The 22120-nt window shown below is 43.0% G+C and overlaps 4 protein-coding genes across 6 annotated transcripts; all 4 read left to right on the top strand.

The window, feature by feature from the left end:
* The first annotated feature begins 132 nt into the window (after positions 1 to 132).
* Positions 133 to 18965, top strand: LOC101065560 (uncharacterized). Of its 3 annotated transcripts, none has more exons than XM_029839002.1 (3): positions 133 to 233; positions 430 to 459; positions 16063 to 18965. In XM_029839002.1, the coding sequence occupies exon 3, from the start codon at positions 16072 to 16074 to the stop codon at positions 18115 to 18117; it is 2046 nt and encodes a 681-aa protein (XP_029694862.1). In that variant the 5' UTR covers positions 133 to 233; positions 430 to 459; positions 16063 to 16071; the 3' UTR covers positions 18118 to 18965. The 3 variants fall into 3 exon arrangements, with proteins under 3 accessions (XP_029694862.1, XP_029694863.1, XP_011618511.2); XM_029839003.1 differs by lacking the exons at positions 133 to 233; positions 430 to 459 and adding exons at positions 14742 to 14855; positions 15047 to 15076; XM_011620209.2 differs by lacking the exons at positions 133 to 233; positions 430 to 459 and adding an exon at positions 14904 to 15076.
* LOC115250433 (uncharacterized) lies at positions 157 to 6251 on the top strand. The gene is made up of 3 exons (XM_029839005.1): positions 157 to 233; positions 430 to 459; positions 3349 to 6251. The coding sequence occupies exon 3, from the start codon at positions 3358 to 3360 to the stop codon at positions 5401 to 5403; it is 2046 nt and encodes a 681-aa protein (XP_029694865.1). The 5' UTR covers positions 157 to 233; positions 430 to 459; positions 3349 to 3357; the 3' UTR covers positions 5404 to 6251.
* LOC105419494 (uncharacterized) lies at positions 7102 to 8936 on the top strand. The gene is made up of 2 exons (XM_029839028.1): positions 7102 to 8139; positions 8295 to 8936. The coding sequence occupies exons 1-2, from the start codon at positions 7758 to 7760 to the stop codon at positions 8801 to 8803; spliced, it is 891 nt and encodes a 296-aa protein (XP_029694888.1). The 5' UTR covers positions 7102 to 7757; the 3' UTR covers positions 8804 to 8936.
* Positions 18966 to 19249: 284 nt separating the features above from the next.
* On the top strand, positions 19250 to 21680 carry LOC105419880 (uncharacterized). The gene is made up of 3 exons (XM_029839023.1): positions 19250 to 19549; positions 20344 to 20846; positions 21002 to 21680. Exons 1-3 carry the CDS (start codon positions 19527 to 19529, stop codon positions 21508 to 21510), a joined length of 1035 nt encoding a protein of 344 aa, XP_029694883.1. The 5' UTR covers positions 19250 to 19526; the 3' UTR covers positions 21511 to 21680.
* The last annotated feature ends 440 nt before the right edge of the window (positions 21681 to 22120 follow it).

Here is a 22120-nt window from a genome sequence, read left to right as displayed (position 1 = left end):
ACATATGGATCCACAAGCTTTGCTGTAATGAAGTGTTCAACGGCCACTTGAAGATAAAGATTCCGATGATGAAATTCATGTCTGGGCTTGTTGTCCCCCTCACAAATCCTGCCCATTTATTGCCCGTCATTTCAAAAGTGAAAGTAAAAACACCATATTTAAGGGTCTGTGAGGACCACTGAGTCCACTTCTGCTTCAGCTGCCACAGAGTCCTGCTTCTCCACACAGGAAAGGTAAGAGATCAGATTCATATCAGACTACAGATCACTTTATGATCACACATGTTGGTCTAATTCCTCTTGTCGCTATGAACTCTTCTCTGGGACACAACTCGTTTCCTTTATATTTTTCCCACCGATGTTGCGCTCAAACCGCTGAATGCAAAGCTTTGTTCTCACCCACCGTCTCTTTCTGTGCTGCATTCCACAGATTAAACTCGGCTACAAGATCGCTGCTCAGGTAATCTGTTTATTGCACTCACAACCCAACAAACTGATTGATAATCCTGAATGGGTCCAAACACGCCAACATAACCCGAAAAAACACGATTGACAAGAAGCTGCGTCACGTTATTGCTACGCACCTAATGCTACTGGAAATATGTATAGACAGTATTTAAGTTAACCGGGGTCTGCTTATATGACGTCAGCAGACCACAGCCCTGAGATGAAGAAAATCCTCAAAAAAAACTGTACTTGAGAAGATTCCAGATTTACAAAATACATAACAAAATGACCAAAAAGCTCATGTTGAGCAAAAAAATAACACATCTTTAAACTCCGCTTTTCTAAAGGACACAAATATTTTCAGACTTACCTGATACTGAAAAGTAAATTTAAACAGATTAGGAAAGAGCACCAGTGACTGAGTAGTTTTATTGTGTTTACATGACATTTAGCTGGATCATGTGACCTACCTGATCACATAGTACCTGTGTTTGAACCTTTGGTATCTACGTTTCTATATAGATAAAATCAGTGTAAAGCTTTTAAAAATATTTTAATCAAACAAATGGAGGATCAACAGAATTCAGTGAAACAAAGTTTGTTGATCTTCTGGATCCTTTGTCAATGTAAGTGACAAATACCAAATGCAAATGTTTAACTTCAGCATTTTATCTAAATTAGCACAAATGTTATTTATTTACCATTTTAGTCACAGAGCTGATGGCAGACTAACATATTTAAGAGAATAGCAACCTCACTTTAACATGTTTCCAATAGATTTATTCATCATTGTTTCCTCATATCATATTGGGTGAAGTTTCCCAAGTAGCTATATTCCTCCATTAAAATCAACAAAACCTTTATTAAGTTTTGTCACTCGTCATTACATGTTTGTGGTGGCCGATTAAAGATGTTGTTTCTTATACCTCACACTTAATGGTGCTCATTGTGCATCTCAAATTGTGTAGCGGTGAGACACATGAGTCAGACACATTGCGCATATTGTGCAAAATGGAGACTGTCCGCAATAGTGAGGAATGCACAGTGCAAGTTCTTCATGAAGGGAGGGGCGGCCCTGTTTGTGCCAATTATGAGATTGCCAAGTGCCAACTCCCAGAATTCTCTCCTGTGAAATTCTCTCCAATCCTGGGAGTTGACAGGTTTCCAGTCTGACACCCTGAAGCAGGACGCTAAGCAGGAAAGAATATAGCCATGTTACACATTTGCAAACTGTAGGTCCTGGGCTAAGTATAAACTTAACAAACAGAATAAACCAAGTACCAAACGAATACGGCCCAATATGTCAATCCTACTTGCCACTTTTTAGTTCTGTGGCCTACGATTCGCACGAATCACAGCCTGAAAAATAGAGCCAAATACCTCCAGTGCGCTAACCTTTCTAGTAGTGAAAACTATGTGATCGGTTGATGCAAATCATTAAGTTTTATTTTGGGGACATATGACTCAGTTTATCATATTGTTGATGATATATTGAACATCATTTCTTGTCATGCCTGCTCTTCTGCTCTGGTCCGAGAGTAGAACAATCCACTACTCTACAAGCCCCTCCTCCACACCATATGATCAGTTCATGTTTCCATTTGTTCTCCCTCTTAGGCCTATTTAAGTCATTCGCTGTTACACAATCCCTACATATTGTATTGATCATGCGTGACTTCCAGCACATAGTTTGATGGAATTATGGGTTTTGACCTGCTCCCTGTACTTTCCCTCTACGTTCCTCTACCCTGGTAAATCTGACAACCTTCTGTTGCCGACTAAGAGTTTGGCTGTTTGTTCATTGGGCCCGTTGCCCGACTGTGAATGAGTTGTGTTTTCTGCATTCCACAGAGGCCCATAATTACTTCTGTGCTGTTACCTTCACGTATTCATTAAAGCCATTTATTAAAACTGTCCGTACATGCCGTGTTGCAAGTGGATCCCACCACATCCGTGTGATTTCCAGCTTTTGCGGTGCATATGACTCAGACTTTGATGTGTGCTTGCATTTGAAGCTGAAAGAGAGGAGTGAGACAGTCCCGCTTTGTTTTGAGGTTTCAATTGACATTGATATTGGCATCACTGACACAGCCTTTAAAGTCCTCGTTTTTATGTATTTAACCGTTGCTTTAACAAAGTGGAAAGTTGATTGGTTACCCATTTTATAATCACATATGGACTTTAGGTTAGTTTACCTCATAATAGCTGTTGATAATAAGCTTTGGAGCACATTATCGCCACCAACAGGACGGGAGTGGAGATTTCTGTTCCTAATTTTTGATACTTGTGATGGTTTTTGTTGTTACTATGGTTGATGATGTATTGATATAAAGTGATTCCAGACATTTCTTTAGTTTTTATGAAACATGAAACTGAATTTAGTATATATTTAGCATGAAAAAACCCAAATGAACATCCCAGAACGATGAAGAGAACACAGAATTTGATGGTTTTTTTTTTGGTAATTTTATAAAAAAGAAAGTAAACTATTGCAGTGAGAACAGAGCTTTAGGGTTTGTGAGGTTCTTGATTTCTCTTGATCGTCTTTGAAACTCAACTAAAGTCTGCTGAATAGACAGATTGGGCATCTGCTTCACACAGGAAAGATGAAGTAGAAGATTTGGCAAACAGCAAATTAAGGTGATCAGGTTGATTCTGAGCTGCAACGGCATCAATCCAAAGGGATTCTGTAACTAAAATCTCATGCAGTGTCTTTCAGACCAGGGGAGTGCAAATCTTGATCTACGCAAACCGGGTTGCTAAGCCACTGTCTTCTTGACATAAGGGGACTCTTCTCTTCTTACATTCAGAGTAGTTTTGCTGTAGATTTAGCAGTTAACTTTGAATATTTCATCAAAGTAGAAAAGTACTTGAAATCCTCTGTCCTGTCCTTTCTCTCCAGTATTGAAACATGGCCAACCAGATCGTAAAGACCACTCAAAGTCTCACCACTGCAGCAGAGATGCGGGAGACCACCAAAATGCTGATGCAGCCCAATGCAAACTGGGAGGAATATCTGACCCCTGCTCCTCTCTCTATTGCTATAATGGGGGAGTTGGTGTTCATCTCCTCCTGTGAAGATTTCTCCATCAATGAGAACTGCCCAGAAGGAGGTTTCAAGTACATCAAGTACCCAAACTCCTTCAGAGCCTGTCTGATGCAAGTGTGTAACTCAGGCTGGCAGGCTTTTAATGAGGCCCACAAGAACATGGATCAAATCCGTATTCACACGGGAACAGTTCCTGATTACATGAAGGCGGCAGTCAATGTTCTCTTTAACGGCAGTGATGATGTGATCAAAACTCTTCTGCCAAACCAGCTGGACAACATCCGTGACATAGCAGAGGAGTGCGTGATATTGGCAGAAGGTGTTGAAAAGAAGTACCTTGATGTCATCTGTTTAATCCAGGAGCTGCTGGAGGCCTCTGTCAATGCTAAAAATTTTTATGGAGAAGAGCTCGAAAAGGTGAAGATGAAGCTAGAGGAAACTAAAATGAAAGAGAAGACAGCCAAGCAGCTGAATGAACGGTCCAAGAAAGCAATGGAGGACTTGGAAAAGGAGATGGAAGGAGCACAAGAGGCATTCAACAGCGCCATGAATTCCATTCCCTCCGGGTGGGAAATAATCGGCATGGATTTTGTGGAATCAATCACCTCATCAGTAACAGGTTTACTGAATGGATTCGTTTCCAGAACAAGTAACTCATCTGGAGGAGCAGGTGGATCACCCACAACCCTAAATGACAGTGATACAAAGGTTGATGAGATTGCACAAATAAGAGTCTGCAGCAAATCTGAGGAGATTATGAAACTGGCAGGGCTTCTCAAAAGGTTTGTCAAAAATGGAGAAATAGACTGGAAGGACCTGTACGATCAGAAACATAAAACGTGTACCAAGGCTAACTGGATTGAAAAGCAATTTAAAAGGATCACTGGGGAACTGAAGAAACTACCAGAGGAGAAACTACGTGACAGAGCACTGTCCATCTGTGAGCGTGGCATCAACATTTGTGAAGAGATGAACATGTATTCTCCAGAACGCAAGTGGAATGACAACCAGACCAAAAAGATGGTTACAAGCATCAAAAAGTTGCATGAAGATTCACTTGCTTTTGATTCCAACAGCAAGAAAATTTCAGGTACTCCTGCTCTGACCCCCAAACCACCAATGATGTTCAAGACGGAGAACAACTCAGAACACAAATCATCTGGTCAGAGAGCTTCTGAAAATGCTCGTTACAAGATTGAGCTGAGCAGAGAACAACTCAAACATACGCGTGACTCCTATCAAAAGAGTGTGGAGAACATGGAGAAGAATGAAAGGGAACTGACTGAGATTCTGTGTGAGATGCAAAAATGCAACATCAAAGAGATTGACTTTGACACCACCATCAAAATGCTGGTCAAGGGTCTGGACGCCATGGGCAGGGTCAAAGAGCAATGGGAGAAGATGGTTCGCTTCTTCCAGATGGTCTCCAACATTGTCAAAACCAGCCTCAGCAAGACCCTGAAAAACTTTGTTACTACATGTGATGACTCAAAGAAACTTTCTTACAACGACAAGCTCTTCACAAAAGACCTCCTGTACAACCAAGCCTTCCAAGCCTCCAACGTTGCCAGCCTGGTCCACATGATCTCAGGGACGTACACTGAGGTGTCCAGCAAGTACCTGATGGACAGAGTGAGCAGCCTGGGCAGGCTCATGGCCATGGATAAGGACAGACCTGAGTTCCATCAAGAGCGCGCCATGCTGCAGCAGTCCTGCCAGGACGCCCAGAGAGGTATTCTGCAGCTGGTGATCAAGAACAAAAAAGACTTTGAGAGGAAAACCGATGCAAGAATGGAGAAAATCGAGTGTGAACTGAAGGCCATTCTTCCTGCTGCCCCACCCCAGGAGACTGAGAGGATTAAAGAAATTGTCCAATCTGGCTTTGAAGGACAGGAGGACTACTACTAATTCAACACGATTTAGAAAAATTGAACTGTCGTCACATCAGCGCTTTGAGCAAAAGATACTACACAACTGCTTTTTGATGCTAATTACTTACAAACATGTGCAAGAAGACTTGGTCAAAGTTTGTAAACTAGTTTTGGGACTCGTGTTTTAATCTGCCCTCCACAAAAGTGAGACCTTGGGAGAAAATCATCAAGGCACAGCCAAAAAAACCCAAACCTGGTTGAAGAGATGACACCAGTCTGACAGTAGAATGTGAGTGATCACATTTGATCTGTGAGTCCTGTTTTTAAGCTGAGCTGCTGTCTTCTTCGGATTGGGGTTTTAAATCGGATTGATCTCACAAAATCTCTGATGCATCACCTTTGCATGGATTCACTTACTGTTCTGATCTTCTGAAGACCCTGTTTGTTGACCTTCACACAAAGAAAACACTCTTAATAGAGACGGTAATGTGGACGCAGGACTCAAGGAGGTGCGCACAGCGTGAGACCAGACTGGAGAACGATCACAGATATGAAGTGGACTAAAGCTCTACATCATCATCTCCTATCAGACGGACCATGTGGTGGCAAATAAAAAGATCACAGTAAAACTCAATGGTGAAAGAACAAGTGTCCAAGTAATTTCTGACCTGCTTAGTTTCTTTAATGAAACCTGGGATGCAACATGCGTGTTATTATAGTTATTAGTCAGAATTAGTACTTCGTGTTGGTAATGTGTGTTGTTATTATCAGACTGCTCATGGTGAAGGTCCTGAGGAACGCTGACTGCTTTGGTGCTTTTGCTGACAGTAGCATTGATGTTTATTCTGTGACGGCAGTAAATAAAGGTCTCCTGTTTAGACTGAACTGTTGTCTTGTCTCCTTCTGCCCATGACTGCTGTAAGGGTTGATGTGTGAGATAACTGTCTTTATTTGTGATGGTACTTCCTAAACTAGCACATGTACAGTCTGTAACCGTGCCCTCTGTTTAGCTGGAGGAATTTATCAGATCAAATGAAACACCTCAAAAATTACATCATATTAAAAGACATCACTTCTACAAGCACCATAAGGTCAAAGAGAAGTCAACCATCTCTTCTTTCTGTGCAGTATGAATTTTGATTCATGCAATTTTCAAATGCTGGACACAAAGAAAATAGGAGATATGAGGACATTCTGAGTTATCTGTAAAAGTCCCAGTTATCATTCCTGGGATGTACTCCAGTACTCAGTGGCAGACACTGCATGGATGGTTTCATTCATCATGCTTCCACTACATTGAACTCATGTATATTTGAGGAGAACAACTTCATATTGGTGAAAGTGTAGTTCGGGCGATGAGTAAGCTAGACTGAGGCAGTGAAAGGTGTTTGTCATAATGAGCTTTTTCTTTTTTCTTTAATATTTAGGTCTCCATCTTTCAGTCTAGTGTGATCATGGCTGGGAACATTTCCTGTAGGTATGTATCACAACCACAAGACTTCACAGTTTACATACAGTTTGATCAACAGTCAGAATTAGGGCTGTCCAAATGATCACGTTAACTTGCTTATGTCAAAATGAATACATTCACTTTGACAGTCGGCCTCACAGGAAGTCTGTGGGTCCGACCAGCTGCAGCTGTCGGTCCTGCTGTCCACAGTTCTGTTTATGTGGGCTGAAGAGAAGCTACCGGAAGTCCAGGTCCGACAATGACGTGATAATTAAGTCGTTAACACTGACATCACTAATCATAATAGATACTGTTGTGGCTGGATTATGTGTGTCGTCCATAAACAGGTCAGAACATTTGCATATGAGCCAAAATTGTCCAACATTTCACACAGTTATTTTTTAACGCACAAAAACCTACATGGATGCTCCACATTTAAGGTACCTTTACACTAACCCACTGTAAAGCCAAGAGTTGAGGTGTGAAGAGCGAAGGAGAGCATCAGCTAACAGCTCACCATCAGCTCAGCTTCTGTTTTACCCGAACCTACAGCTACGTCCCAGGTGGGCCTTTTGGTGCCACAGTAATTATTGCCCCTGCTACCACAGGTGTCCAGAACTATAAATACTTATTATAAACCATAAAAGAAAAATAACAGCAACGATCAGCCAATGCAGAAATACATAAACAAGGTTTATAGACGTTTCACAAATATAAATGTAAACATATTTTTCTTGAAACACCGTAATGACCTGTCAAGTGTTTGGTAAATCAACCCTGTTGGTCCGGGTTCTTAAGGCTTTCCTTTTTGGACTCACAGTTCTGTAGGTTCCCAGGACAGGGAGCTGAGGAAAGTGGCCCGGGCTGTGATCGTCCCACTAAAGAGTGGACTCCAGTCCTTCAATAAAGTTTCAGAGATCCTCCTCAGTGTCCATGCAGACATGGTCCTTCCTGACACTCAAACCTTTGATGATATAAGAAGACAGATTCTAAATATGAAACGACAACTAGAAAGCTCTGAGAGGATAGCTGCAGAGGAGCTCCAGGACGTGGACAGGCAGACTGAGGTTCTCACTGCAGACCAGGGTCGTTTAGCAAGGCTGAAACAGGAGAAACAGTTAGAGTTAGACAAGCTACAAAAACAGCTGGGCTCTTACAGGTCTTCTTTGGAGACCTACAAAGATGCTCTGAACACCCAGAGGAGAAACCTGGAATCAGCAAAAGAAACTTTAGAGAACATGAGAAAGAAGAGGGATGAAGCAGAGACGATGAGGAATGTAGGACTTGGTCTGCTGGCCATCCCATTCATTGGATGGGTTGTTGGTGAGTAAATAAAAGTTGAAGCTTCAAATGATCTGAAACATATTCAGTAATTTTGTGTTTGACTAAAGTTACTAGAAGAGAAGTGTAAGACACACTAAAGACATCTTTGGACAATCACCATCTGGTCATGTGAATCTACTTTACATTTGTTTCAGGCCCTGGTCTGGCTATTGGTGGCGCTATAGATATGGATCAGGCCTCTGATGCTGTCGACACTGCTAGAAGTGAGGTGGACAGCTGTGAATCTCAGGTCACAAAATACCGCAACAAAGTGTCGGAGTTCCAGAGCTTGATCTCCAAAGCTGAACGTGAAATCCAAGATGTTGACCACAAAATTCATCAGACTGACGCCAACCTGCGAGATTTGTCTAGGAGACGGGAGGTTGTTGCTGATGTTCAGAGTAAAATGAGGAGAGTTGTCAATCAGCTGGGGGTGCTGAGTGGGGTGGGGAATGTGGCAGAGCTGCAGACCCGGCATCTGGTCCTGTTGGAGCCTGTGATGAAGGTGATGGAGGAGATGACAACAGCACTGGGTCGGATCACTGGAGAGGAGCTGCTGAACACAGAAGGGATAAAGAGCCTGTTGGGGCGCATGAAGAGGAACCAGGAACAACTAAAGTGCCTGGTTGATGCTAAACAGGGAGAAGATGATGAGTATTATTAACTCTGATGTTCTGCTGTCCAGATCAGGAGAAGCAATTTTTTTTCTTTCATGTAATTGTTTATAAAACCTGAATCTTCTAAATGTCTTAAAACTTCCTTGATTTCATGATAAAGGCTAAATATGTTCTTCCAAATGAGACTTCTCTGCTTGATCAGATGTTCATCATTTTGCTGTGTGTTTGTGTGCTGTACCGTTATATTTCTGCAAGGGGGCATAGCATACTCAACTTCTGGTTCTTGCTGACAACCTCTGAATCTGCAGCTAATTAGCAGCCTTTTTGTTCAGCTGACACTGGCTCACCAGCATCAGATCATTTCCCCCTTGCCAAGTGGTAACTCAAGTGTTTTAGACTCTGAATTTGCTGTTTTGCCCTGACTAAATCCTGCGTTTCTGTGTCACTTTCCAAAGTCAGCACATGTCCATCTTTGTTTGCCTCGCACACCATTGCAGGACCGAGCTGCATTCGCACCTTTGTTCGTGTAAATTGTGACGGGTGCAATTTGGACCCAAAAGCAGCACTCTGGAAAGCTGGAACCGTTGGTCGTGACCCTTTATTAGTACACAGTCAAACAGGACCTCTGGCAGACAAGGAAACACACTAAACAGTCCGTTCTTCAGGCTCAGGGCCCACGCAGAGTCTATGGGTGTCAGGCTCGGGGATTGGGTTTGAGCAGAGCCGAGGGTGAACACTCAGAACCGTACAGTTCCGTTTACAGCGGGCAGGAGTGACAGAGAGGGGCTTACAGGAGATGAGGCCGATGAAGTAGCAGAGCAGACTGGGGATGAGCAGCAGCAAAGTCGGGGCCAGGCGGAGAGGTCAGGACCAGGTGAGCAGACAGGAACCAGAAACACTGAGGCAGAAGTCGTAGTCAGGGACGGAAGGCTGGTGAGTCGTGATGTTCCCTCAGGGATGCTGAAGAAGCAAGAGCGTCCAGGAATGCCACCGCTGATGCCATAGTGGAGGTGCAGCGTTATCTGTCAGCCCCTCCACTTGAACGATCACAGGACCCTCTGGTGTACTGGACGAAAAAACAAAGCCCTATACCCAAACCTGTACCACCTGGCAAACCAGTACCTCGCAACACCAGCATCCTCTGTGCCCTGTGAGAGGGTGTTTTCTAAAGCTGGGGAAATAGTTTCAAAAAAGAGAAACTGCCTCAAACCCTCGACTTTGGAGAAACTGTTGTTTTTAAATAAAAATGCATAAGCACACCAGTTCACCCAAGCACCTTAGGCCCATACCCCCCATCTGTTCCTAAAATATATATAATAATAATAATAAAACATCAAAAGCGCACGCTTGCTGGGTCATCAACCTTTTGCATGGCTGCAGTACAACCAATGCACCAGCAGACGACCCCCGCGTTCGAAATGATTGAAGCTTCGAGTAATGAACCAATTTTCAACACAATGGTCCAAAAGGGTTCAAAGCCTCATGAAGCCTCATTTGGACATCACTACTGGTGAGTTTACTGGGAGACAGGCGGTGCAGGCAGGTCAGGGGCAAACAGGTTCAGCAACAGGACGTCAGGCAGATAAGTGCTGGAGTGTATTGCATGGAAACGCAGAAGAACAACCTGGCAAAGACTGAGAGTGCAGGGGAGGCTTATAAGCAGGGGCAGGTAGAGTGGAGAATTACTGGGGCAGAGGGACAGGAGGGACCTGGGGGAATGGGGGAATGGGGCTGTGACAGTAAATACTGTGAAACAACCTTTTCTCCTGCTAGCATCTTCTCCTGTCTGCATTCTCGGATAAATGCTAAGTATTTTGGATACTGTCATAACATGAGCTTTAATAAACTGGATTTATTCATTTCCTGTTCCAAGAAACCAATCACAGTTGTGACTCTAACACTAAACAAACGCATCACATTTCAACCTGTAACCCTTATCCACATTTATCTGAGTTGAACTTGTCCTGGTTGGGCAACAATAATCTTGCAACCAATTGGATCTTTTCCATCCATGTGTCTCCTGATATTTTTTCTCACCTGATTTCTATCCAAACGTCTGGATGCCACTGGCCCATGAAGAATTTCATTCAGAGATCAGAACCTTCAAGAAGGAGACTGTGGTTGAGTGAGCATCATGAGGACTGTTGGAGATAAAACAACCAAAGTCCAAAAGAACAGAGGAAAGACAAAATATGAGACTACTCCAGAAATGTTGAACACTGAGGAGGATGGAATCGAATGCTGGTGGTTAACCATGGTGTTAAACTACAGTGGTGGTTGATGTACCATCCCCGAAAGACAGCAGCATCAGAGAGAATGGTCACCAAAAACTGGAAACACTATAGCTGAAAGAGCCACAAGAGAAGATGCCGGTGTTCTTCAGGCTGTGACCTGGAAGGGTGGTCAGGAGCCAGCACACCCTCCACATGGTTGACAGGGAAAACAGCTGGAAGCCTCAGAGGAAAACCTGGTCTCCATTCTTTGTTAAACTTTGATTTATTGACTCAAATTGGGTAGATTTGTTTCTGTTTCTGTGTCCGATAATGATCTTTTCAAAAGTTGCAAAAGAAAGTTATAATAGATGATGACAAATGTTTTCCTTGTTTCTCTTAATGTTAAAACAGTTCAACAAAGCTCAAAACTTGGCCCTTATCTTAGTCTGTGAACAAATACAAAATGTCTCCTTTCTGTTTGTTTCACTTTCCTGGATGAAGACCAAGCTCTTTTCACCCACTGGTAATTTTATATGTGACATGTGAAGGACTTGTTGCACTTGTTGCATTTCACACTGCGAGCATCACTTCTAATGAGCACAACCACAACTACATGAATACTTCAGACTTCAGGCCACTTGTGTGTTGCAGTGAGATACTGAAAGTTCCACCTACTGTCGTCATGTACAAAGTACATAAAATATCCTATTATATTCACACCAAACTGATAAAACTAACATTTTCTTCCAATTTGCAGATTTGTTTTGGCACTAAAATGATTGATCAATTACCAATCAATGAGATAATCTTAGCAGCAAGTCAGTATCAATAAAGACCTCCTAAATAGTGCATATTCACCAGACACAACATTTACTGACACCCACCTGTGGAGTTTGTCCTGCCCAGGCTGATTATCTGGTATGAACACCATAGCCAGCCTCGCCATTCCTGCTGCCTACTGTCTGCATTTGTGTATCCATCCCAATCTGCCCATCAGCCCGGGCTGTAAATTGCCCCAAATTAAGCTCAAATTAAGCCAGGATCTTCGTCACTCTGCATCTTCTCCCCCATGAGATCATCACTTGTCAGAGGTTCCTCAAGCCACCATTTGACCGTTCCATATTCTCCCATCTGACAGGAGTTCACATCACTCTCTCACAGCTGTATGATTTTAGGTGGCATTTTCCAATGGGGATCTGATCCCACAGGACTCTTGAACAGAAGTTCTGATGCCATGAGACACCTATTGAGCCCATGAGAAAGGTCATTGTCAGTATGAGAGCTGGGTCAGAAGAATGGCCTTCTTCAGATCGCTGCCTTCTACAGCCAAGGAGACTGCTGAGCTTGTCCTGAACACACCTTTTTGTCCATCTTCTGATAGATTAGTTCAGCAATCCAGGATTGTGCCATTGGGGGATTACCTTACGAAAGTAGGGTTCAAACATAAGGATTTTTTGTAGATATTAAGAGATATTTTGTAAAAAATAAAACATCAGACAGTTTTGCTCTGATAATCCCAGCACAGATTCTGTCCCACTACTGATCTAGAATCTTATCTTCCAAGCCAGAAATCTCAATGATCACATATCACCAAACAAACATGAAGAAGAAGATACAAAGTAACAGATGGAAAATATAACACATAACATAGAAGAAGACATAGAAGAGAGAATGATGGTGGTCTTGGGACCGTTTTTAACGGAAAAATCCCAAACTACAAATACAAAGACTGGAGGAAATCCTGGAGGCAGCAGGAACATGCTTGTTTTTATTTACGGCTGCTTCCTTAGTCCTCAGTCAGCTCGTGTCTTGATTGGCTACATTTGTTCCACCTGTCAATTCAGTCCTGACTCGGGGGTCGTCAGCTTTTACCACACATGGAGATTGTAGGTCAAAAATATTGAAGGGTTTAATATTTACAATTGTCAGCCCAGCTGTTTTTGGACTCAATTATGAGGAACAATTCCCTATTAACACACCTCAGACCACAGAATCAACATATGGGACAAACTTAGAGGATAGGAGATAATGGGGAGTTTGTCATCCAAAAACAGTGATTATCTTTATGTCTGTACCCTTCCCTGGAGCCACCAAAAACATAATCTTTTTGATTCTTCAGCTTTTTGAACTTGAACCCTTTGAGATCATCTCAGTCCCCGACTGATTGAGCTAACCCCACTTTCACAATGATTCTGTCATCTGAGTCGTGAGTCCAAACAAATTATCTTAATTCTTCCACTTTTCCTCTTTATTAGTCAAACCTGCCTAAAGCAAGTTAAAAACTGCTTCTGCCTCTCTGTGACTCCCTTCACATGAATAAGACTCACTGCACTTGTAGCTAATAACACTGGGTGCATCAGCTTTAGCGAGGTGTGATCACACCGTCAGAACTCTGACGATGTTGGTTGGGCTGGGGTGTCCGATGGTGACCTATACCCAGATACACATTTACCACTTGTGGATCCACCGATCAACATATGGCAGAGAAACACAAAGCAAACACAGTAAAGAGATTTTTATACCGACAGTTTAATCGTTCCAGTTGCACTTTTGTGAGTTTTTGTATAAAAGTATAAAAAGACCCCAGACATCAAGGCTCAGGAGCAGCTTCCTCCCTCTTCATCACTCTATTTATCAATCTATCATCCATCCGTCACAGGTAGAAACTGGACCCAGATGCAGCACATAAACAACGGAGGAGCACTTAGCAGGAAATGTTATTTTATTCAAAAGCAGTTTCAGTTTGTAATGAGAGCTCGCACCAAAGTCATTCCGGAAGTAAGTCCACTGTTTGATAATAATACCAAGACGACCAAGAATGACCAAGAATGTGGAAAACTCAGGCCGACAGTAGCAGACAGGGAGCAGGCAGAGACTTAAGGCGATAAAAATAAGGCAATTTTCCAGAACGGGGAAACAACAGGCAGGCCAGGAACAGGAATGTTCAATACAGAGAAATCAGTCCAAGAATCAATGCTGGAAGGTCTGGAATGAGCATAAAACAATCTAACAAAGAGTGAGTGAAAGAAGTTTAAAAACCTGGAGGAAGAACAGGCATGTATGTATGTCTGTCTGTCTGTCTGTCCGTCCTCCGTCCATCCGTCCATCACTATCTCAACCCTCGACAGGTCAGTTAGTCCCCCTCCCAGCAGTTCTACTAAAAGCCAGTATCCTGCAAGTGTCCTACCAGTGTCCTGACAGCGGACCACCAGTGTCCTACCAGTGGAACACCGGTGTCCTGCCAGTGGACCACCAGTGTCCCACCACTGGATCAACATTATCCTGCCAGTGGACACCAGTGTCCCACCAGTGGACCACCAGTGGACCACCAGTATCCTGCCAGTGGACACCAGTGTCCCACCAGTGGACACCAGTGTCCTGCCAGTGTCCCACCAGTGGACACCAGTGTCCTGCCAGCGGACCACCACTGGACACCAGTGTCCCACCAGTGGACCACCAGTGGACCACCAGTGTCCTGCCAGTGGACACCAGTGTCCCACCAGTGGACACCAGTGTCCTGCCAGTGTCCCACCACTGGACACCAGTGTCCCACCAGTGGACACCAGTGTCCTGCCAGTGTCCCACCACTGGACACCAGTGTCCTGCCAGCGGACCACCCTACTCTTTCCAATGCTCACAGCAACTTCTGTCTTTTCTCAACACTTTAAATCTATAAGAATTTTAATGCAGACAAAGGTGTAAACTGTTGAAATGTTAAAATGCGGAACAGACTTTCACCTCAGAGTTGATAGATTTGATCCTCACACCATCTGGTCCCTTCACAAGCCCTCCCCATTAACATATAGGATATTTAAGGGTCTGTCAGGACCACTGAGTCCACTTGTGCTTCAGCTGCCACACAGTTCTGCTTCTCCACACAGAAAAGGTAAGAGATCAGATTTAGAACAGACTACAGATCAATTTATGATCAAAAATTTAGGTCTAATTCTTCTTGTCACTATTCTTCTCTGGGACACAACTCGTTTCCTTTCATTTTCCCACCGATGTTGTGCTCAAACCAAATGAATGCAAAGCTTTTTTCTCACCCACCTGCTCTTTCTGTGCTGCATTCCACAGATTAAACTCAGCCACAAGATCGCTGCTCAGGTAATCTAATTTTATTACACACAACCCAACAAACTGATTGATAATCCCAACTGGGTCCAAACACACCTATAAACGCCGAAAAAACACGACTGACATAAAGGTGTGTCAGGTTAATGATTCGCAGCTAATGCTAAAAGTACCACTCGATGTGGGATTTAAAGCAGAAACAAAAAGAAATTAATCTTTGAACATGTATAGTTTGGGTTGTTGTGGTGGTGACATGTCCTACGATATATAAACGTTAAAAAGATGAAAAAAAATCTTTCCTTATATGATATTGCATAATCACACTAAACTATAAATAATCTTGAAATGTTTCATTTTAATGAGTGAAAGAGAGAGTCAAACATTTAAGTAAATTTGTGTATTTTAGAATGTCCTTCAATGGCCAATGAGTCACAAATGTTGATGACAAAACCTTCCATTTAGACTCCCTAAGGTGTTCTGTCTTATAGACAGCACTTTGACATAAGAACACTGGGTGTTTCAGAACATCATGTGATCACATCAAAATATTTCAGGTTCCATACAAACACACAGCTACCAGCACGTCTGGCCAAGAAAGAAGGTGAGACACTACAATGAAGTCTGGTGAATGAAGATGATGGTTTTACTTGCCGACGGTTGTTTATCACTTTAGGTCGACTTCTATCAGTTTGGTGTATTTTCTGCTTTGGTGAAGATAAAAACAAAAATAAAAACTTGGTGATTTTACTCTGTCTCCACTTCATAAGGGTAAAATTTGGCACAGAGAATTTTAAGGTGACCAAAGGGATTCTGTTACCAAAATCTCATACAGTGACATTCAAAGAAGGGGAGTGCACACCTTGATCAACACAAAGTGGATTGCTAAGCAACTGTCTTCTTGGCCTAAGGGGACTGTTCTCTTCTTACATACATGTTGTCGCAGGTTTAGCGGTTAACTTTGAATATTTCATCAGAGTAGAAAAGTACTTGAAATCCTCTGTCCTGTCTTTTCTCTCCAGGATCGAAACATGGCCAACCAGATCGTAAAGACCACTCAAAGTCTCACCACTGCAGCAGAGATGCAGGAGACCACCAAAATGCTGATGCAGCCCAATGCAAACTGGGAGGAATATCTGACCCCTGCTCCTCTCTCTATTGCTATAATGGGGGAGTTGGTGTTCATCTCCTCCTGTGAAGATTTCTCCATCAATGAGAACCGCCCAGAAGGAGGTTTCAAGTACATCAAGTACCCAAAATCCTTCAGAGCCTGTCTGATGCAAGTGTGTAACTCAGGCTGGCAGGCTTTTAATGAGGCCCACAAGAACATGGATCAAATCCGTATTCACACGGGAACAGTTCCTGATTACATGAAGGCGGCAGTCAATGTTCTCTTTAACGGCAGTGATGATGTGATCAAAACTCTTCTGCCAAACCAGCTGGACAACATCCGTGACGTAGCAGAGGAGTGCGTGATATTGGCAGAAGGTGTTGAAAAGAAGTACCTTGATGTCATCTGCTTAATCCAGGAGCTGCTAGAGGCCTGCGTCAATGCTAAACATTTCTATGGAGAAGAGCTCGAAAAGGTGAAGATGAAGCTAGAGGAAACTAAAATGAAAGAGAAGACAGCCAAGCAGCTGAATGAACGGTCCAAGAAAGCAATGGAGGACTTGGAAAAGGAGATGGAAGGAGCACAAGAGGCATTCAACAGCGCCATGAATTCCATTCCCACCGGGTGGGAGATGATCGCCATGGATTTCGTGGAAGGAATCTCCTCAGCAGTAACAGGAATACTGAATGGATTCGTTTCCAGAACAAGTAACTCATCTGGGGGAGCAGGTGGATCACCCACAACCCTAAATGCCAGTGATACAAAGGTTGATGAGATTGCACAAATAAGAGTCTGCAGCAAATCTGAGGAGATTATGAAACTGGCAGGGCTTCTAAAAGGGTTCGTCAAAAATGGAGAAATAGACTGGAAGGACCTGTACGATCAGAAACATAAAACGTGTACCAAGGCTAACTGGATTGAAGAGCAATTTAAAAGGATCACTGGGGAACTGAAAACGTTACCAGAGGAGAAACTATGTGACAGAGCACTGTCCATCTGTGAGCATGGCATCAACATTTGTGAAGAGATGAACATGTATTCTCCAGAACACAAGTGGAATGATGAAAAAACCACAGAGCAGAATACGAAAATTACACAGTTGCATGAAGATTCACTTGCTTTTGACTCCAACAGCAAGAAAATTTCAGGTACTCCTGCTCTGACCCCCAAACCACCAATGATGTTCAAAACGGAGAACAACTCAGAACACACATCATCTGGTCAGAGAGCTTCTGAAAATGCTCGTTACAAGATTGAGCTGAGCAGAGAACAACTCAAGCAAACGCGTGACTCCTATCAAAAGAGTGTGGAGAACATGGAGAAGAATGAAAGGGAACTGACTGAGATTCTGTGTGAGATGCAAAAATGCAACATCAAAGAGATTGACTTTGACACCACCATCAAAATGCTGGTCAAGGGTCTGGACGCCATGGGCAGGGTCAAAGAGCAATGGGAGAAGATGGTTCGCTTCTTCCAGATGGTCTCCAACATTGTCAAAACCAGCCTCAGCAAGACCCTGAAAAACTTTGTTACTACATGTGATGACTCAAAGAAACTTTCTTACAACGACAAGCTCTTCACAAAAGACCTCCTGTACAACCAAGCCTTCCAAGCCTCCAACGTTGCCAGCCTGGTCCACATGATCTCAGGGACGTACACTGAGGTGTCCAGCAAGTACCTGATGGACAGAGTGAGCAGCCTGGGCAGGCTCATGGCCATGGATAAGGACAGACCTGAGTTCCATCAAGAGCGCGCCATGCTGCAGCAGTCCTGCCAGGACGCCCAGAGAGGTATTCTGCAGCTGGTGATCAAGAACAAAAAAGACTTTGAGAGGAAGACCGATGCAAGAATGGAGAAAATCGAGTGTGAACTGAAGGCCGTTCTTCCTGCTGCCCCACCCCAGGAGACTGAGAGGATTAAAGAAATTGTCCAGGCTGGCTTTGAAGGACAGGAGGACTACTACTAATTCAACACGATTTAGAAAAATTGAACTGTCGTCACATCAGCGCTTTGAGCAAAAGATACTACACAACTGCTTTTTGATGCTAATTACTTACAAACATGTGCAAGAAGACTTGGTAAAAGTTTGTAAACGAGTTTTGGGACTCGTGTTTTAATCTGCCCTCCACAAAAGTGAGACCTTGGGAGAAAATCATCAAGGCACAGCCAAAAAAAACCAAACCTGGTTGAAGATACGATGCCAGTCTGACAGTAGAATGTGAGTGATCACATTTGATCTGTGAGTCCTGTTTTTAAGCTGAGCTGCTGTCTTCTTCGGATTGGGGTTTTAAATCGGATTGATCTCACAAAATCTCTGATGCATCACCTTTGCATGGATTCACTTACTGTTCTGATCTTCTGAAGACCCTGTTTGTTGACCTTCACACAAAGAAAACACTCTTAATAGAGACGGTAATGTGGACGCAGGACTCAAGGAGGTGCGCACAGCATGAGACCAGACTGGAGAACGATCACAGATATGAAGTGGACTAAAGCTCTACATCATCATCTCCTATCAGACGGACCATGTGGTGGCAAATAAAAAGATCACAGTAAAACTCAATGGTGAAAGAACAAGTGTCCAAGTAATTTCTGACCTGCTTAGTTTCTTTAATGAAACCTGGGATGCAACATGCGTGTTATTATAGTTATTAGTCAGAATTAGTACTTAATGTTAGTAATGTGTGTTGTTATTATTAGACTGCTCATGGTGAAGGTCCTGAGGAACGCTGACTGCTTTGGTGCTTTTGCTGACAGTAGCATTGATGTTTATTCTGTGACGGCAGTGAATAAAGGTCTCCTGTTTAGACTGAACTGTTGTCTTGTCTCCTTCTGCCCATGACTGCTGTAAGGGTTGATGTGTGAGATAACTGTCTTTATTTGTGATGGTACTTCCTAAACTAGCACATGTACAGTCTGTAACCGTGCCCTCTGTTTAGCTGGAGGAATTTATCAGATCAAATGAAACACCTCAAAAATAACATATTAAAAGACATCACTTCTACAAGAACCATAAGGTCAAAGAGAAGTCAACCATCTCTTCTTTCTGTGCAGTATGAATTTTGATTCATGCAATTTTCAAATGCTGGGCACAAATAGGAGATATGAGGACATTCTGAGTTATCTGTAAAAGTCCCAGTTATCATTCCTGGGATGTACTCCAGTACTCAGTGGCAGACACTGCATGGATGGTTTCATTCATCATGCTTCCACTAAATTGAACTTATGTATATTTGAGGAGAACAACTTCATATTGGTGAAAGTGTAGTTCGGGCGATGAGTAAGCCAGACTGAGGCAGTGAAAAGTGTTTGTCATAATGAGCTTTTTCTTTTTTCTTTAATATTTAGGTCTCCATCTTTCAGTCTAGTGTGATCATGGCTGGGAACATTTCCTGTAGGTATGTATCACAACCACAAGACTTCACAGTTTACATACAGTTTGATCAACAGTCAGAATTAGGGCTGTCCAAATGATCACGTTAACTTGCTTATGTCAAAATGAATACATTCACTTTGACAGTCGGCCTCACAGGAAGTCTGTGGGTCCGACCAGCTGCAGCTGTCGGTCCTGCTGTCCACAGTTCTGTTTATGTGGGCTGAAGAGAAGCGACCTGAAGTCCAGGTCCGACAATAACGTGATAATTAAGGCGTTAACACTGACATCACTAATCATAATAGATACTGTTGTGGCTGGATTATGTGTGTCGTCCGTAAACAGGTCAGAACATTTGCATATGAGCCAAAATTGTCCAACATTTCACACAGTTATTTTTTAACGAACAAAAACCTACATGGATGATACACATTTAAGGTACCTTTACACTAACCCACTGTAAAGCCAAGAGTTGAGGTGTGAAGAGCGAAGGAGAGCATCAGCTAACAGCTCACCATCAGCTCAGCTTCTGTTTTACCCGAACCTACAGCTACGTCCCAGGTGGGCCTTTTGGTGCCACAGTAATTATTGCCCCTGCTACCACAGGTGTCCAGAACTATAAATACTTATTATAAACCATAAAAGAAAAATTAACAGCAATGATCAGTAAATGCAGAAGTACATAAACAAGTTTTATAGACGGTTCACAAATATAAATGTAAACATATCTTTATTGAAACACCGTAATGACCTGTCAAGTGTTTGGTAAGTCGACCCTGGTGGTCCAGGTTCTTAAGGCTTTCCTTTTTGGACTCACAGTTCTGTAGGTTCCCAGGACAGGGAGCTGAGGAAAGTGGCCCAGGCTGTGATCGTCCCACTGAAGAGTGGACTCCAGTCCTTCAATAAAGTTTCAGAGATCCTCCTCAGTGTCCATGCAGACATGGTCCTTCCTGACACTCAAACCTTTCATGATATAAGAAGACAGATTCTAAATATGAAACGACAACTAGAAAGCTCTGAGAGGAAAGCTGCAGAGGAGCTCCAGGACGTGGACAGGCAGACCGAGGTTCTCACTGCAGACCAGGGTCGTTTAGCAAGGCTGAAACAGGAGAAACAGTTAGAGTTAGACAAGCTACAAAAAGAGCTGGGCTCTTACAAGTCTTCTTTGGAGACCTACAAAGATGCTCTGAACACCCAGAGGAGAAACCTGGAATCAGCAAAAGAAACTTTAGAAAACATGAGAAAGAAGAGGGATGAAGCAGAGACGATGAGGAATGTAGGACTTGGTCTGCTGGTCATCCCATTCATTGGATGGGCTGTTGGTGAGTAAATAAAAGTTGAAGCTTCAGATGATTTGAAACATGTTCAGTGATTTTGTGTTTGACTAAAGTTACTAGAAGACAAGTGTGAGACACACTGAAGACGTCTTTGGACAATCACGATCTGGTCATGTGAATCTACTTTACATTTATTTCAGGCCCTGTTGTGGCTATTGCTGGTGCAATAGATATGGATCAGGCCTCTGATGCTGTCGACACTGCTAGAAGTGAGGTGGACAGCTGTGAATCTCAGGTCACAAAATACCGCAACAAAGTGTCGGAGTTCCAGAGCTTGATCTCCAAAGCTGAACGTGAAATCCGACATGTTGACCACAAAATTCATCAGACTGACGCCAACCTGCGAGATTTGTCTGGGAGGCGGGAGGTTGTTGCTGATGTTCAGAGTAAAATGAGGAGAGTTGTCAATCAGCTGGGGGTGCTGAGTGGGGTGGGGAATGTGGCAGAGCTGCAGACCCGGCATCTGGTCCTGTTGGAGCCTGTGATGAAGGTGATGGAGGAGATGACAACAGCACTGGCTCGGATCACTGGAGAGGAGCTGCTGAACACAGAAGGGATAAAGAGCCTGTTGGGGCACATGAAGAGGAACCAGGAACAACTAAAGTGCCTGGTTGATGCTAAACAGGGAGCAGATGATGAGTATTATTAACTCTGATGTTCTGCTGTTTGGTGAATTCTAACATAGAAACACCTGTGGCTCATTGATAACAAGCTGTCAGGACATTTGTCCTCTTCTGAATGAGTCCACCTCAGGAGAAGCAGTTTTTTATTTTGTGTAAAAGTCTGTTTATATAACCTGAATCTACTAAATGTCTGAAAATTTCAGTGATTTCATGATAAAGGCTGAATATGTTCTTCCAAATGAGACTTCTCTGTTTGCTTTAGGATCAGATGTTCCTCAGGATACAACAATGAACTCCTGCTACTAATTAAATTTTGTTTGGAGGGTTTTCATTTCAGGTGTTGTTCTGCAAAACTAGAACAAGTCATCATGAGGTAGACAGAAATCTACAGCTCAGCCGTAGAGGCAGAGGCAACGCTTTAATTCCAAATGGGATAGCTTTATTGACACTCTAGTTTCTCTGTCAGTCGAATGAAGGTCCAATTCTTTTTCCTTCCCGATGGACACTATCTTTAAAGTGGTCAACATAAAACAAATATCAGCACACAAATCTCAGCATGTTGTTGCACAGCGATCAAAAACCGGTTTGGCCCTTCCACTTGGAAAAAACCTGCGTAGACACAAAGTTTCCTGCTTT

This window comes from Takifugu rubripes, chromosome 7, assembly GCF_901000725.2.
Source record: "Takifugu rubripes chromosome 7, fTakRub1.2, whole genome shotgun sequence".
Lineage (NCBI taxonomy): Eukaryota > Metazoa > Chordata > Actinopteri > Tetraodontiformes > Tetraodontidae > Takifugu > Takifugu rubripes.
The sequence above is the reverse complement of the archived record's forward strand: the minus strand, read 5'-3'. Positions and strand labels throughout refer to the sequence as shown.

What these genes read in the sequence shown, in the direction of transcription:
- LOC115250433 (XM_029839005.1), top strand. Translation starts at nt 3,358, where the DNA reads ATGGCCAACCAGATCGTAAAGACCACTCAAAGTCTCACCACTGCAGCA.
- LOC105419494 (XM_029839028.1), top strand. Translation starts at nt 7,758, where the DNA reads ATGGTCCTTCCTGACACTCAAACCTTTGATGATATAAGAAGACAGATT. An exon ending in ATTCATTGGATGGGTTGTTG is followed by an intron (nt 8,140 to 8,294) that starts GTGAGTAAATAA and finishes CATTTGTTTCAG; the next exon opens with GCCCTGGTCTGGCTATTGGT.
- LOC101065560 (XM_011620209.2), top strand. Translation starts at nt 14,996, where the DNA reads ATGCAAAGCTTTTTTCTCACCCACCTGCTCTTTCTGTGCTGCATTCCA. An exon ending in GCCACAAGATCGCTGCTCAG is followed by an intron (nt 15,077 to 16,062) that starts GTAATCTAATTT and finishes TTTTCTCTCCAG; the next exon opens with GATCGAAACATGGCCAACCA.
- LOC105419880 (XM_029839023.1), top strand. Translation starts at nt 19,527, where the DNA reads ATGGCTGGGAACATTTCCTGTAG. An exon ending in GCTGGGAACATTTCCTGTAG is followed by an intron (nt 19,550 to 20,343) that starts GTATGTATCACA and finishes TTGGACTCACAG; the next exon opens with TTCTGTAGGTTCCCAGGACA. An exon ending in ATTCATTGGATGGGCTGTTG is followed by an intron (nt 20,847 to 21,001) that starts GTGAGTAAATAA and finishes CATTTATTTCAG; the next exon opens with GCCCTGTTGTGGCTATTGCT.